The sequence below is a fragment of the Anolis sagrei genome, chromosome 5, assembly GCF_037176765.1.
Source record: "Anolis sagrei isolate rAnoSag1 chromosome 5, rAnoSag1.mat, whole genome shotgun sequence".
Lineage (NCBI taxonomy): Eukaryota > Metazoa > Chordata > Lepidosauria > Squamata > Dactyloidae > Anolis > Anolis sagrei.
The window spans coordinates 93,944,174-93,962,132 of NC_090025.1; the positions used below are offsets into that span (position 1 = coordinate 93,944,174).

Here is a 17,959-nt window from a genome sequence, read left to right on the forward strand (position 1 = left end):
AAACTTTTTTTTGCTTCAAAACATAACTGTATTCATATTTACTGACTGAACAAAAATACAACAAAATACATCAACAATGGTGTGACGGCGCGAGTGGCACCACCTATGTATAGAACTGTTAGTTGCAAGACTTAAACTGTTGTATTATGCTTAATCCTGCCCCTTTTACCATGTTTATGTACAGTTGTATGGATTGGTTGCTTGTAGCTGTCAATCAGTACTGTTTGGCTCCACCTCTTCCTGCAAGAGGGGAGAACTTCCTTTTCTTTTCATTCTGCCTTCAGAGATCATACCACATGGACGTGAGTAAAAGACTTCATTCTTAAAGACCCTGATTTAAGTTACCTCTTAGCACCAGTTCTGAGGTTTTTTACCCTGGGGACTCATGTTTTATGTCCAGATCATCCTGGATAACATTGAGGAGACCCCAGTGCCTTCATACCAGTTCTTTTGACAACAGAGGAAGATCCTGAATCTTCAAACATAGGCCATCTGAACTGGGGTTGTGTTTTGCTCTGGCATTCACAGCCATTGAGGAAAGAGGAAACCTGGTGAGGCTTCTCAGCTTCAAACCTCTTGGACCCAGCACTTATTGAGACTGTAAAGTATGTCTTCCTTCACCCCTCTGAAGTTTTCCAGCTCATTGCTTTAAAGAAATGACTTTGTTATCAATAAAACTTATTTTGAGTTATTTACAGCGTTTTGAGTTTTTGGGAGTTCCAGTTTCCTAAAGGAGGGCAAGAAGCAATCCCCTGGGGGAAAGATGCCACGTCCATCACTCCTTTGTTGAGAATAATAGCCCCAGGAGCGACGGCACAATGGTTGATACCAGATCTATGAGGGCAATTCTATTTTTCTTTCACTGACCTAGAGAGGGCCACGATAGTTTAAACATGTGGGGTATTTAGAGACATTTACTTGTGGGGTGGGTTGAGACAGTGGCTCAGCCCACCAAGCTCCACTAGATTGCCTCCACTCTATATCATTTAAACTCTTCTGCAGCCTGGTTCTGTATTACTGGAGCTGACAGATTTTTCTTAATGGAAAACTGCTTCTGTGTTGATTAATAAAGCTACTACTCATATACTGGCAGTGGCTTGGACTAAATGATATCTTCCAGTTCTGTGACCAATATTCAATTACTGTCAGGTTTTACAATGTATTGTAATGTAATATAGCTGAGTCATGCACTGCTAATAGGCTTCTATTGGAAATGCTGAGTCATGCATTAACTGTATATAGGAAATCATTTGGGGAATGTGTTCTGGCCTAGTCCAGGTGATTGTGAATGATGTAATCCTGGGTTTGAGTTAAGTTAATGAGTTGGGAACCAATCATATTGTTTAGAAACAAAATGAAACACAAAGAAAATCATAAACGCAGACCGTTGCAAACAGCTTTCAGAGTCTAACATACCTGGATCTGGGTTACAGTTCCTTCATTATCCTCATTGTCAGCTACTTCAGTGGTAGCAGTCATAGTCACCTCAAAGCTCTGGTCACTTTCGGAAACTTAAACAAAAAGTAAACCTTTGATTAATACAGTGCTTTCATTTCGGTTACCAGCATTGCACATTATACGTATGTTAAAGCCTTCATTCCTTAATGAGTAAGCATGAAGATTATGATAAGATTTTATTTTGTATAGCCATGCACACTATGGCTTTTTTAAAAATTAAAATTCATATGTTTCAAATTTATATAGTCGTATTACGATCCTAATATAATTTAAAAGAACAATCAGATTATGCAAGTCGACTAAAATTAGGATGCAAAAGAAACTATTCCCATTTACACAAGATAATTTTTTAAATGTCAGCTCTAGCAGGTGAAGACCTTGTTTGAGCCATTCCTTCTTGAAATCACAGAAGGTTCTTTAGAAAACAGGGTAGCTTCTCCCAGCACAATCCTGCAGGGTTTGATGTGCATTTGCCGTAATTCGGTACATGCATACACATGTCAGTCTTTTTTTTAGCAGTGCCTAATCTTTCCAGAGGACCATAGGGAAGGCTGAGCGAAGGAAGATAGATGCTTTTAGACTTTGGTGCTGGAGGAAAGTTCTGAGAGTGCCTTGGACCGCGAGAAGATCCAACCAGTCCATCCTCCAGGAAATAAAGCCCGACTGACAAATGCAAGATACTCCACTTTGGCAGGAAAAACTAAATGCAAAGATATAGAATGGGGGACAATGCCTGGCTCGAGAGCAGTACGTGTGAAAAAGTTCTTGGAGTCCTCATGGACAACAAGTTAAACATGAGCCTACAATGTGATGTGGTGGCAAAAAAAAGCCAATGGGATTTTGGCCTGCATCAATAGGAGCATAGTGTCTAGATCTAGGGAAGTAATGCTACCCCTCTATTCTGCTTTGGTTAGACCACACCTGGAATATTGTGTCCAATTCTGGGCACCACAATTCAAGAGAGATATTGACAAGCTGGAATGTGTCCAGAGGAGGGCCACTAAAATGATCAAGGGTCTGGAGAACAAGCCCTATGGGGAGCGGCTTAAGGAGCTGGGCATGTTTAGCCTGAAGAAGAGAAGGCTGAGAGGAGATATGATAGCCATGTATAAATATGTGAGAGGAAGCCACGGGGAGGAGGGAGCAAGCTTGTTTTCTGCTTCCTTGGAGACTAGGACACGAAACAATGGCTTCAAACTACAAGAAAGGAGATTCCATCTGAACATGAGGAAGAACTACCTGACAGTGAGAACCGTTCAGCAGTGGAACTCTCTGCCCCGGAATGTTGTGGAGGCTCCTTCTTTTGAAGCTTTTAAACAGAGGCTGGATGGCCATCTGTCAGGGGTGATTTGATTGCAATATTCCTGCTTCTTGGCAGGGGGTTGGATTGGGTGGCCCATGAGGTCTCTTCCAACTCTTTGATTCTATGATTCTATGACTGCTCATTGGAGAGAAGAATAGTAGAGGCAAAGATGAAGTACTTTGGCCACATCATGAGAAGACTGGAAAGCTTAGAGAAGACAATTACGCTAGGAAAAATGGAAAGAAAAAGGAAGAGGGGCCGACCAAGGGCAAGATGGATGGATGGCATCCTTGAAGTGACTGGATTGACCTTGAAGGAGCTGGGGGTGGTGACGGCTGACAGGGAGCTCTAGCGTGGGCTAGTGTGTGAGGTCACGAAGAGTCGGAAACGACTGAATGAATGAACAAGTAGATGAAGACCTTGTTTGAGCCATTCCTTCTTGAAATCACAGAAGGTTCTTTAGAAAACAGGGTAGCTTCTCCCAATACAATCCTGCAGGGTTTGATGTGTATTTGCCGTAATTCAGTAGGAGACTTCAGGCACATACATACACATGACAGTCTTTTTTTTTTAGCAGTGCCTAATCTTTCCAGAATAAATGCGATGAAGACCTGGAGACCATTATTTCCCAAAGACCACTGTCAAGACCTTTCTCACCACCTGAAAGAGGTTTTACAAAAGATGGTGCAGCCTACCAAACAATCTCAACCTGAACAACCTCAACCCATGTCGATGGTAATCCTGATTTTTTTTGCCTCGTCTTTCATAAAGAGGCTGAGGGACTCTTCAAAGACCGTGTTCTCCTAAGTGAGATTTCCGATTGTTAACATTCGTCCACCAGATCTACTGCCACAGCTATTTTCTTCAGACCAGATGTAACCCCTTGAAGGCACAGGTTTGCAGCTTGGGAGTATTCCTGAATTCATCCCAGGTTGCAGCGGTGGCCAGGGGAGCGTTCGCACAATTAAAACTTGTGCGCCAGCTGCACCCGTACCTTGGGAAGTCAGACTTGGCCAAGGTGGTCCACGCTCTTGTTACATCTAGGATAGACTACTGCAACACACTCTATGTGGGGTTGCCTTTGAAGACTGCTCAGAAGCTTCAAATAGTCCAACGAGAGGAAACCAGGATAATAACTGGGGCGGCATACAGGGAGCATACAACTCCCATGTTACGCCAGCTCCACTGGCTGCCAGTTTGCTACTAGGTACAATTCAAAGTGCTGGCTTTGGCCTATAAAGCCCTAAATGGCCCCGGCCCAAATTACCTGTCCGAACACATCTCCCCCTATGAACCATTGGGGAGGCCTTGCTTTCCATCCCACCATTGTCACAGACGCGATTGGTGGGGATGAAAGACAAGGCCTTCTCGGTGATTGCTCCCCGGCTATGGAACTCCCTTCCTTGTGAGATCAGGTTGGCCCCCTCCCTCCTGTCCTTTAGAAGGATGATAAAAACTTGGCTGTGGGACCAAGCTTTCAGGACAGGGCAATAAAGCGGCAATAGGAAAGATGACCAGGCCAATTGACGCAGATGACTAGGATGTTTGTCAATAGTGTATTTTAATATTTTGATAAATGTTTTTTTAATGTTGATGTATGTGTATGTGAATTTGTGTCCCAGCATTGAATGTTTGCCGTGTATATGCTGTGCTCCACTCTGAGTCCCCTTCGGGGTGAGAAGGGCAGAATATAAATGTTTTAAATAAATAAATAAATAAATAAGGATATTTACAGGAGCTTCTGCAAGATACTCATGACCAGCAGCAAAGGAAGCATCTCCATTTCCTGTTTTCATAAGGTTCCAGACAAGATTCCACTAGAAACATTGTTATGAACACTGTGGTAGACAAAACCTCTCTTTCTTAGCCACTACTGTATTGTTATAAACAGAACCCTCCCCTTGCTAAAAGTGGGAACACCCACATTTCTTTATAAGTATATTTATGATTAGGTTCCTCCAATTAACAGTGACTTACTTGGAACTGCAACAACAGAAATGCACGGGGTTGTATCATCCATACTCTGGTCATCTTCAGATGATAAGCAAAGCCTTTTGTGAGGAGGTTCGATGCTGTCTTCAGAATCTATTTCATCTGCCTCTGGATATATAAGCACGGGAAAGAATTATGTCAGTGAAAATAATAAAGGATTTGCTGTGTGTTTTATTGCAAAGTAATGTATGTACATTCAAATATTTTCTATAGCAAAGCAACTGAGGCCTTTAGAAATGTGTTTATTGGGAGATGCCAATTTCGTAAATTCTTTGCTTTCAGAAAAATGGTATTTTCTACAACTAGGTCCAGTTTAATTCATGCATACATCCAAACACTGGTTCTTAACAGAAAAAAGCCTACTATTTTGGTGTATTCTGGAAATATGGAACACCTCGCCCATTAATGGTTTCTATGACACTGATTTTAAATTGCGTCGTGCTGTCTATTGCTTGAGTTATTTATTGATGTATTGTTGTTGTGCTGTTTATTGATGTATTGGGTCTCGGCCTCTTATACGCCGCACCGAGATGGTAGCGGGTTATAAATAAAGGATTATTATTATTATTACTATTATTATTATTATGACAATGGACATTATATCATATTATTAAACCTCCCTGAGTCCCCCCTCGGAGGTGAGAAAGGCGGGGTATAAATGTATGAAATAAATAAACAAACTACATATATTTCAAATAATATGCCAGTAATTCTGAAACCCAAATGGATTCCCTGCCAAAAGAGCTAGGTGAAGAATTTCTTACAATCCTGGGAACATGGATGTATCTGGGTGCATGCCCCACAATAACTATTTTAAAATTACATTCCTTTAGGTCAGTGTTTCTCAACCTGGAGGTCAAGACCCCGGGGGAGGGGGGGTCACAAGGGGTTACTAAAGACCATCAGAAAACACAGTATTTTTATTTATACTGTTGGTCGTGGGGGGTTCTGTGTAGGAAGTTTGGCCCAATTCTATTGTTGGTTGGGTTCAGAATGCTCTTTTTTTTTTAATTATAATTTTTATTCTGAAGAAAAAAAATCTGTAGTGATACCATAAAAGAGGGGAAACATTTCATGAGTATAGAAAAGTGGGAAATAAAGTGAGAAATAAAGAAATAAACTAATTTCTGAAAGAAGAAGAGAGAAAAAAAGAAGAAAAAGAAAAAGAAAAACAATCCTAAAATAGAGTGGAACAGAAATTTGGTACTTCCTATCTTCGCCTCGAAGAGTATAGAAAAGTGGGAAATAAAGTGAGAAATAAAGAAATAAACTAATTTCTGAAGGAAGAAGAGAGAAAAAAGAAAATAAAAAATTAAAAAATCCTAAAATAGAGCAAGAGTGGAACAAAAATTTGGTACTTCCTATCTTCGCCTCGAAGAATTAATATCTAAGGTAAAGGTAACAGTGAGTTATTTATATAGTGCTAGTCCTTTTAAAGTTTGAATTCAATCATTCTGTGTATTTCATATAATAGCTTCTTCTACTATTATTTCCAGATTTTCGTTTTTCAAAAAACATTTCAGGGGTGTCCAGTCCGTTTTCTTTTTGGGATTTGGGGAGTGACATGAGATTTGATATGTCAATATGTCCAAGTTCATTATATCTAAATAGTCTTAGTACCCATAGTGTTCTGGTTGGAGTGATTTCTTGTTTCCATAATTTTGCATACGTTAATCTTGCTGTTGTCATTATGTAGGTCAAATGTTTGTCTTGGTTTTGGTCTAAAACAAAGTCAAACATACCTAATAAAAAGTATTCTGGTTTGTACTTAAATCTTATTTTCAAAACCTGTTGTATTGTTTTATGAATATCCTTCCAGAAATCTCTGGCTTTTACACAGTTCCACCACATATGTAGAACGGAACCAGTGTGTGCTTTGCATTTCCAGTATCTACTGTCACTGTTTTTTTTTTTAATTTAGACAAATTTTTGGAGTTAAATACCACTGGCAAAACATTTTTATCCAGTTTTCTTTTAAGTCCATTGAATAAGTATATTTTAGTTTTTTGCTCCATATTTCTTCCCACTTGTCTAGTTGTATAACATGGCCTACATCAGGTCGGGTTCAGAATGCTCTTTGATTGTAGGTGAACTATAAATCCCAGCAACTTCAACTCCCAAATGTCAACTCTATTTTCCCCAAACTCTACCAGTGTTCACATTTGGGCACATTAAGTATTTGTGCCAAGTTTGGTCCAGATCCATCATTGTTTGAGTCCACAATGCTCTCTGGAGATAGGTGAACTACAACTCCAGAACTCAAGGTCAATGCCCACCAAATCCTTCCAGTATTTACTGTTGGTCATGGGAGTTTTGTGTGCCAAGTTTGGCTCAATTCCATCGTTGGTGGAATTCAGAATGCTCTTTGATTGTAGGTGAACAATAAATCCCAGCAACAACTCCCAAATGATAAAATAAATCCCCACCAACCCTACAAGAATTGAAATTTGGGCATATTAGGTATTCCTGCCAAATTTGGTCCAGTGAATGAAAATACATCCTGCATTTTGGATATTTAGATTACAATTCACAAAAGTACCGAAATTATAGTTATGAAGTAGCAACAAAAATAATTTTATGGTTGGGAGTCACCATAACATGAGGAACTGTATTAAGGGGTCGCGGCATTAGGAAGGTTGAGAAACACGACTTTAGGCAATCCTATATTAATTTCTCAGCCAAAAATTTCAGAAGGCACTTGGGGGTCATCCACAGTTCAAGCAGCATAATGAAGACCCGTTGGGCATCGTCACTATTCTACCTGGGGAAATTTAATTAATGAGGTCAACCTGTCTTTTAAGGGACAACTAGAGTAGAAAGTACATGCAGATAATCTACTGTTCAATCCTTGGTAACTCTGGCTTAGAAAGTTAGTAGATACAACCTAAAACCATATACAAGGCTTTTCCAACATGTCATCTAATGTGCATTGAAATCCAACTAAGTAGTGCCATTCTGGGGGATCTGTGTCAGGTTTTACAATGTATTGTAATGTAATATAGCTGAGTCATGCACTGCTAATAGGCTTCTATTGGAAATGTTGAGTCATGCATTAACTGTATATAGAACTTCATTTAGGGAATGTGTTCTGGCCTAGTCCAGGTGATTGTGAATTATGATTGATATAGTGCAATATAGCAATATTTAAAACTGATATTGTACTATGTTAATAATATATTGTATGTATATATACCTTGTAAGCCGCTCTGAGTCCCCTTCGGGGTGAGAAGGGTGGTATATAAATGTCGTAAATAAATAAATAAATAAATAAATAATGTAATCCTGGGTCTGAGTTAAGTTAATGAGTTGGGAACCAATCAGAGATTGCTATGTGTAATTGTATAGAATTGTATATAAGGAAGTCATGTACAGTGTATTCTCTCTCCTTGTGCTGTGATGCTGTTCGTCTAAGGCTCTATGTAATTGATTAAAAGAACCTGTCTGCTAAGACAAGATATAACTGTGTGCTGTGGTAAGTTTGTAATGTCATCTAGATTGGGGGAAAACAATAGTAAAACTGACAATGGCCAGGCATGTGCTCAAGTGTCTGTAAAAGAGTTCCAGAGTGACTGCAGTTTGTGGGAGCAGTTGACTGAAAATACTGTGGAGGCAGAAGCTACTGGAAAACGCTGAAGTTGTGCAACTGATCTGCTGCTGAATTGTGAAATTAATCTTAACAATCTGTCTTGAATATCAGCTAAGAAATACATTCATTCATTGCTGGGCTACATGGAGAAAAAAATCTGATCCAATCTAGGGCAGCTTCTTAGATTTCAAAAGAATGATCATTAATTTTCTTACTGAGAAAGTTCCACTTTTCCACAAATTTTCAAGGAACTCTGAAGTTCCCCAGAGCAGCCAGAAAGCAATTGTACTGTTCTACAATAAAGACTCTTGCACAAATCACAGCATCAAAATCTCCAAAGAAAATCCCACCAAATTTGATGTGCTGGTTAATTTTAATCGGAAATAACATGGAGAAAGAATACAGTAAAAAAAGTTGTCTATACCATCTTGAGGGCAGTGAAGAATAAGGTTTCCTTCAGTATCTTGGGTCAAAGTCACAGAATTCACGGTTTCTACTGTCACTGTGTCAGACTCTTCTTCAACTGTGCTCATACTCAAATCTAAATGGGAACAAATAACATATCAGATTTTTTACATTTTAAAGTTGTTGTTCTAGCATTCCGACTACATTTTTGTGGTGAGGTGGTGTATCTTATATACTTATCCTGGTGTCAATATGACATTTTTACAGTATTAACATAGTGTGCCCCAAATTATGAATGGCAAGTAAAAACAGAATCTGTGCTGGTACGACTGTACCAGGAGCTCCCACTTTATTTGCTTTGTATTATATGTTTGCTTGCAGTCCAGGGTTTCAGCGACTCTGCAGATAGGTGGCTTCCTTTGGTTGCAGTGATAGGGCAAGCCACCTGTCCATCATCCTTAAGTTTTGGTTCCGCCCCTTGCTCAGGGCAATTGGGAAGGGAAGGGAGCCATTTTTTAGTTAGTCTCAGCAAAGAAAGTTATGTACAGGACGTGTGCAAGCTTCCCCTGTACAAAAACTTCAACTTTTAAGAATTTCCAGGGAAGCATCTCCAAAACTTTGAAGAATCTCCAAGAAAACAGCCCTAAAGACCAAAGAACTCCAGCTGGAGAATATTTAAACCTTTGCTGGTAGGTCCACTCGGTGCTTTGAGACGCAGTTCAACCCGGTAGTGGTGCCCACATCAGTTTGGTTTAAGTTCACAGTCAGCCTGGGAGGAGTTAAAAAGGGGATTTTTCATTTAAAGTAAAGAAGAAGTTATTGAAGACAGTTGCCTGTCCTTCGTGGGCAAGATTAGGAATTCACCAGTTACCTAAAAGCTTGGAATCATTTGCTTATCTTTACTAAAGACAAGAGAAGTTTCTGTTTGATTGTTCATTAATAAAAGACTTTGTTATACTTCACAAGCCATCTAAAGATCATTTGTGTTGGAAAACCTCTGAGAACTTCTCTTTGGGCCCCCTGGCTTCTCGTTGGGCAAAGGTTGCACATCCTGTTCTAAAGGAAATTCTTTACAGGCCCAGCGCGCGACAGAACAGAATCTTATAGTTGACTAGTCGTCCCCTGTCACGCGTTGCTGTGGCCCAGTGTGGTGATCTGGAATATAAAGTAATGAGAAAGTTTTGGTTTCTAATATATGTAATTTCTTTCTGTTTGTGGGTAAACAGTATTTTTTGCTGTTTCTTTTCAGTGGTGATGTGGAGATTGTCTGGTTTGCCTACTCTAGGACATGGCAACATATAATTGTCCTTCTTTAGGGGTCCCTTTCAAATCTATGATACTATAACTGTGTGTGTGTGTGAATCATATATATCTATAACTATAGCTAGATGACTCTTTGTCAGGAGGGCTTTATGTTTTCTTGCCCTGGTGAAGGGAGTTGGACTGGATGGCCTTAAGTATTTTCCGTTGGTCATGGGGTTCTGTGTGAGAAGTTTGGCCCAATTCTGTCATTGGTGGAGTTCAGAATATTCTTTGACTGTAGGTGAACTATAAATCCCAGTAACTAAAACTCCCAAATGTCAAGGTCTATTTCCCCCAAACTTCATCTGTCTTCATATTGGGCATATGGAATATTCATGCCAAGTTTGGTCGTGATCCTTCATTGTTTGAACCCACAGAGCTCTCTGGGTGTAGGTGAACTACAATTCCCAAACTCAAGGTCAATGCCTACCAACACTTACTGTTTTTTTCTGTTGGTTATGGGAGTTCTGTGTGCCACGTTTGGTTCAATTTCATCATTGGTGAAGTTCAGAATGCTCTTTGGTTGTAGATGAAGTATAAATCCTAGCAACTACAACTCCCAAATGACAAAATCAATGTTTTTTGAGTGATGGTCACTCCTTGGGTTAGTACAGTGGTTCTCAACCTTCTGAATGCCGTGACCCCTTAATACAGTTCATAATGTTGTGGTGACCCCCAACCATAAAATTATTTTCGTTGCTACTTCATAATTGTAATGTTACTACTGTTATGAATTGTAATATGGGGTTGGGGGTGGGATTGATTTTGTCATTTGGGAGTTGTAATTGCTGGGATTTATAGTTCACCTACAATCAAAGAGCATTCTGAACTCCACCAACAATGGAATTGAACCAAACTTGGCACACAGAACTCCCATGACCAACAGAAATTACTGGAAGGATTTGGTGTGCATTGATCTTGAGTTTTGGAGTTGTAGTTCACCTATATCCAGAGAGCACTGTGGACTCAAACAATGATGGATCTGGACCAAAATTGACAGAGATACTCAATATGCCCAAATGTGAACACTGGTGGAGTTTGGGGGAAATAGACCTTGACATTTGGAAGTTGTGGTTGCTGGGATTTCTAGTTCATCTACAATCAAAGAACCTTCTATACCCCACCATTCTTTATCATATTACTATTTACTGTATTGTTATAAGTGTCTTATTTTAACTTACTACGTGGAGTGTGATCAGATCTTGTCAGGCCTTGTTGTTCTGTTTCTGATTGTGATATGGCCTAAGGGCTATTCAATAAAAATTACTATACCCCACCATTGAAAGAATTGGGTGAAACTTCCCACACAGATCACCAATGACCAACAGAAAATATTGTGCTTTTTGATGGTCTTTGGCGACTCCTCTGTCACCCCCTTGCGACCTCCTCCCAGGGGTCCCGACCCCCAGGTTGAGAAACACTGGGTTAGTAGGTGTCTTGTGGCCAAATTTGGCAGCAATTTGTCCACTGGTTTTTGTGTTATATTAATCCCTCAAACGCACATTACACACACACACACACACATATATATATATACATAGGAGCCCCCGGTGGCACAGTGGGTTAAAGCACTAAGCTGCTGAGCTTGTTGATCGAAAGGTCGCAGGTTCGATTCTGGGGAGCGGCGTGAGCTTCCGCTGTCAGCCCTAGCTTCTGCCAACCTAGCAGTTTGAAAACATGCAAATGTGAGTAGATCAATAGGTACCGCTCCGGTGGGAAGGTAACGGCGCTCCATGCAGTCATGCTGGCCACATGACCTTGGAGGTGTCTACGGACAACACTGGCTCTTTGGCTTAGAAATGGAGATGAGCACCACACCCCAGAGTCAGACATGACTGGACTTAATGTCAGGGGACTACCTTTATCTACCTTTACCTTTATATATATATATATATATATATATATATATATATATATACACACACACACACACACACACACACAAACACACTAGCCGTCCCCTGCCACACGTTGCTGTGGCCCAGTCTGTGTATATGTGTTTATGTGTGGGTATATATTTGTGTATATGTTTGTTTGTGTATATATGTGGTTTTGCGCATGTGTTGTAATGTATTTTTATTTTTGGCTTTTTAAGTCCCTTCTGTTGTGTTTTTCAGTGTTTTTATGAGTGATGGTCACTCGTTGGCCTGATAAGTGTATTGTGTCCAAATTTGGTGTCAATTCGTCCAGTGGTTTTTGAGTTATGTTAATCCCACAAACAAACATTACATTAATATTTATATAGATGTGAAGACTTAAATAACACACAGAGATACAGATCCCATTATGTTGAATGATGGTAATGACCTCAATCAAAAACCCCAACCCATTAAACCTGGGTCGACTTATTCCAGGGTCAATGTGAGTGCGGTCCATAACTCTTATAAAAAAGGAACCATTCATTTTTCTGAGTGAAATAGCAAAAGCGTAATCCTTCCCAGAAGTATCTCAAAGAAGCACTGGTTCCCAGCAATATCTCCTGACCTTTATGAATGCCTGAGGCAATGATGATGGCAGCCAAGGGCAGACTGGAAAAAACCCAGAAAAAAATGAAAAAAATGGGGAAAAACCGGGCTTTTCTATCTCTAATTGGTATTTTACTCTCTCTGTGGAATGTCCTCTGACTTATCCACAGGTCATTTCAACATCCATAATTTTGATACCATAACCTGCCACTGACTTATACTGGAAGCTGACTTATACATGAGTAACTACTTATAGTGGCATGACATCAAATTTCCCATACGGCAAACAAAGGGAACATGAAAGCTGACAACACAGGCCACATTTTAATGTTATCATATCTTACAGAGGCAACCTCTGAACTCTTGTCTACATAAAAGGGGTGTGTTGATAGAACACATAGCACCGAGCACAAAGGAACATATTTTTGGCAGAAAAGGAAAAAATAAAGAATTAAAATAACACTGTGTAACAAAATTTGAAAAAAAAATCTGTTCCCGGTTGGAAGTGTTATTCCTGTTTAATTGTGCGGTACTTACTTTGAAAGGAGTTGTTATACTCCAGAAACTTCGTTTTTGTGGCCGCCACAAACTATGTTGAATTGGTTGATACTCAATGAGATATTCGTTGAAAAACTACAGCAAAATTTGCTGCAAGATGTCCCGCAAAAACAAAGTATTTGAAGTTTATTAAACTTGTCCCATGTTTTTACGATAGAACCAATTAGGAAATGACATTCATTCATTCATTATTTATTTATAATTCAAACTTATATGCTATCACTCCCCTGGGGTTCGGAGCAGCTTACAAGAACAGGCTAAAATCTAACACAATTTAAAAGCAATTTAAAAACAACAATATCAGAGATCAAAGGTCTGTCGAAACAGAAATGTCTTACATGCCCTGCGGAAAGCTGATAGGTCCCGCAATGCACAAACTTCAGGTGGCAGAGTATTCCAGAGTGATGGTGTCACTGCTGTAAAGGCTCTGCATCTGGTTCCTGTTAGAAACAAGGTCTTGACATTGGGAATTTTCAATAGATCTTGGTCCTCAGAACAGAGGGATTTCTGGGGTTGGTAGGGGGTGAGGCGGTCCCTCAGGTACATCGGCCCCAGACCATGCAAGGCCTTAAAGGTGAGTACCATCACTTTGAAAGTGATCCGGTGCTCAATTGGTAACCAATGGAGCTGCAGTAAGATTGGTGTTATGTGGCATCTCATCGGAATTCCCGCAAGAAGCTGAGCAGCTGCATTTTGTACCAACTTGAGCTTCCGGATCACCGACAGAGGAAGGCCAATGTAGAGGGCTTTACAGTAGTCCAGTCTTGAGATGAGCGTAGCCTGGATCACCGTAGCTAGGTCGTCCCTGGACAGGTAGGGGGCCAGCCGTCTAGCCTGCCGCAGGTGAAAGAAGGCGGTTCTGCTCACAGCAGAGACCTGGGCCTCCATCGTCAGCAGAGGGTCCAAAAGGACTCCCAGACTCTTTATCAATGATGACGGGCGTAGTGCCTCACCATCCAGGGTAGGCAGCTGGTTGACCCAGCCATAGGATCTCTGTCTTTGCTGGATTCACCCTCAACTTGCTGGCACGCAGCCATCCAGTAATGGCCTCGAGGCACTGATGGAAATAATTGGGTACAGAGTCTGGTCTGCCCTCCATCTTCAGCACCAGCTGAGTGTCATCAGCATACTGGTAACACTCCAGCCCAAAACCTTGAACCAGCTGAGCAAGTGGTCGCATATAGATGTTAAAGAACAGAAGGGAGAGAATGGCCCCCTGAGAAACCCCACAAGATAGAGGGGACCTCTCAGAGACCAGGCCTCCCCTCTCCACTCACTGTCCACGTTTGTGAAGAAAGGAGGACAGCCAATTTAAAGCTGTCCCCCTGACTCCAACAGCAGCAAGGCGGTGGGTCAAAAGATTGTGGTCGACTGTGTCAAATGCTGCTGTGAGATCCAATAACACAAGCAGCGCCGACCCGCCCTGGTCAAGCTGGCATCAAAGGTGATCTGTGATGGAGACCAGCACAGTCTCTGTCCCATGCCCCGCACGGAAGCCGGACTGGAAGGGATCTAGTTCGGCTGTGTCGTCTAAGAACTGCTGCAACTGTTCCGCTGCTGCCCTCTCAATCACCTTGCCCAGGAACGAGAGGTTCGAAACTGGGTGGTAACTGGAGGGAACCGAACAATCTAGATCTGGTTTCTTCAGCAGGGGAGAGACCACTGCCTCTTTTAAACCCTCTGGAAAATCTCCTTGCTCAAGGGAGCTGTTTATAATCTTCAACAGAGGGTCACGTAATCCCTCTAAGCAGGATTTCACCAGCCAAGAGGGACACGGATCGAGGGAGCAAGTGGTCGGTCTAGCTGCAGCCATGAGCCTATCGACAGCCTCTGTTTCCAGCAGGATGAACCGGTCGAGGACGGGCCCAGCAAGTGGCCACGGAGTCCCAATTTATTATCCAGGAATAAAAATCATGTTACATAGTGTAATTCATGTCTCCCTTTTTTCCATCTGGGATTGAAGGTAGCTTATAACGGTCAAAACAGGTAAGAGCTAAACATAATGTTGTGTGCCTTTAAGTAGTTTCTGACTTATGGCAACACTAATATAAACCCAAAATGTGCTGCAAAGTTTTTGCAGTTTAATAAACTTTCCTCATGTTTTTATGATAGAACCAATTAGGAAATGACATTTATAACCCAGGAACAAAAGATTATGGGTACATCTACAATATTGACTTAATGCAGCTTGATCCCATTTTCAATGTGATTCCTCAATGTTATGAAATTATGAGAATTGTATTTATTTATTTATTTATTTATAACTTTTATATACCGGTCTTCTCGACCTCTAGAGGGGGACTCAGTCCGGTTTACAACATGATTCAAAACCAGTAGTTTAAAACAACACACCATAAAACACATTAATACATAAAATACATTAAAAGCAATCATATAATTACATAAAGCCAAGTCGTCCAAAAGGTATCACAATTCATTACCATCTGTCCGTGTGGCCAGAAGTTCTTGACTCACTCATCAAATGCCAAATTCCAGAGCCAAGTTTTCACCAATTTTCTAAAAGTCAGGAGAGAAGGAGCGGTTCTAATCTCCAGTGGGAGAGAGTTCCAGAGCCGAGGGCCCACCGCCGAGAAGGCCCTGTCCCTCGTCCCCACCAGACGCACCTGCAAGGATGGTGGGACCGAGAGCAGGGTCCCTCCGGAAGATCTTAATAACCTTGATGGTTCATAGGGGAGAATCCGTTCGGACAGGTAAACTGGGCCGGAGTCATTTAGGGATTTATAGGTCAACACCAGCACTTTGATTTGTGCTCGGAAGCTAATTGGCAGCGAGTGGAGCAGGCGCAACAGAGGAGTAGTATGCTCCCTGTACCCCGAACCTGTTAGTAATCTGGCTACCGCTCGTTGGACTAGTTGAAGCTTCCGGGCAGTCTTCAGAGGCAACCCCACGTAGAGAGCGTTGCAGTAATCTATACGGGATGTAACCAGAGCGTGGACCACCGTGGCCAAGTCAGACTTCCCAAGGTACGGGTGCAGCTGGCGCACAAGTTTTAATTGTGCAAAAGCTCCCCTGACCACCGCCGAGACCTGGGGTTCCAGGCTCAGCGATGAGTCCAGGATCACTCCCGAACTGCGAACCTGCGCCTTCAGAGGGAGCGTAACCCCGTCGAGCACAGGCTGTAACCCTATGCCCTGTTCGGCCTTTCGACTGACCAGGAGGACCTCTGTCTTGTCTGGATTTAGTTTCAATCTGTTGGCCCTCATCCAGTCCGTTACAGCGGCCAAGCACCGGTTCAGGACTTGAACAGCCTCCTTAGTAGCAGGCGGGAAGGAGTAACAGAGATGGACATCATCTGCGTACAGATGACACCGAACCCCGAAACTCTGGGGTTCGGCTTCATGTATATGTTAAACAACATAGGGGACAGTACTGAACCCTGCGGGACTCCACAGTACAATGGCCATGGGGTCAAGCAGGAGTCCCCTAGCAACACCTTCTGGGAGCGACCCTCGAGGAAGGACTGGAGCCACTGCAGAGCAGTACCTCCGAGGCCCATTCCCGCGAGGCGTTCCAGAAGGATACCGTGATCGACGGTATTGAAGGCCAATGAGAGTTCCAGCAGAACCAACACGGACACACTCCCCCTGTCCAGTTCCCGGCGAAGATCATCCACTAAGGCGACCAAGACTGTCTCAGTACCATGTCCCGGGCTAAAGCCAGACTGTGCTGGATCCAGATAATCTGTGTCTACCAAGAAATCCTGGAGTTGCGAGGCCACCACACGTTCCAGGACTTTGCCCAAATAGGGAAGATTGGAAACTGGCCGATAGTTGACGAATTGAGTGGGGTCCAGTGATGGTCTGATGAGGCACTAGCAGTTCTTGGCAGAGAAGGATAAATAACTTGTAAAACTACAACTCCTATGATTCTGTACCATTGAACCATGTTAGTTAAAGTGGGGTCCAACTTGGCACAGAGCGTCAGGCAAATACTGCCTGGTAAGCTTTGTAGAAAGGCTTCAGGCATTGATTGTGGAGGGCAGGTGGGGTCTAGAAGAAAAAGGACTATGCATCAATGGGATGAAGGGCATCAAAGCTTCTGACTTTTCAAGAATGCATGGACCAGCCCACGCCAGAGTTTGCTGTCGGCTGTCACCACCCCCAGGTCCTTCAAGTTCAAGCCAGACACTTCTTGAAGAGTTGGAAGAGACTCCTAACTTTGAGAAAGCTGCTCCAAAGGATGTAGATTGAGCACTTTCAGTGGCAATGAGATGGAATTAGTTTAATGTAGACTGCTGAATTCAGAAACCTAAAATGTATGTTGTTGTTCAGCCCTAATGCACATCATATGTATCTAACTTTGAGAAAGCTGCTCCAAAGGATGTAGATTGAGCACTTCCAATGGCAATGAGACAGAATTCGTTTATTGGAGACTGCTGAATTCAGAAACCTAAATGTATGTTGTTGTTCAACCCTAATGTACATCATAGCCATTTCTAAAATAAACAGAAAAATTATTGCAAAATATAAATAATAAAAGATAGGCAGAGTGAAATTAAATTTAGCCCATTTAAAAAATATATTTTTCTTCAATATTACTGACAGTTTAATTACATTTAAGAATAATCTTTTATATGTTTATGCTATTTTCTATCTGTTTAATTTATGAATTGACTTGTCTCCCAATACTGAGGGGAAAGGCAGAATATAATAAAATGGGTTGCTATTATTACTATTATTTAGCATCAAACTCCAGCTGAAATAAGATAGTCCAGACTTTCCAGAAACCAAGAAGAATGGGACTTTATTCAAGTCATGAAAGACAAGGACAAAAGTAGTATTACACAGAATGAGTTGTAAAATCAGATGTAACAACGACGAGTTTGCTTCTTAAAAACGACACTCCTCTAGCTGGTACCTCAATAAAAAC

At 41.6% G+C, this 17,959-nt stretch overlaps 1 protein-coding gene across 1 annotated transcript in view; it reads right to left on the reverse strand.

The window, feature by feature from the left end:
* Nucleotides 1-17,959, reverse strand: part of DMTF1 (cyclin D binding myb like transcription factor 1) — a 70,676-nt gene that overhangs the window by 47,154 nt on the left and 5,563 nt on the right. Inside the window, exons 2-4 of the mRNA XM_060778201.2 lie at nucleotides 8,764-8,880; nucleotides 4,739-4,861; nucleotides 1,417-1,511 (exon numbers count right to left, since the gene is read on the reverse strand). Coding sequence (XP_060634184.2) covers nucleotides 1,417-1,511; nucleotides 4,739-4,861; nucleotides 8,764-8,872 — 327 coding nt within the window. The 5' untranslated portion in view covers nucleotides 8,873-8,880. The remainder of the gene's footprint in view (nucleotides 1-1,416; nucleotides 1,512-4,738; nucleotides 4,862-8,763; nucleotides 8,881-17,959) is intronic.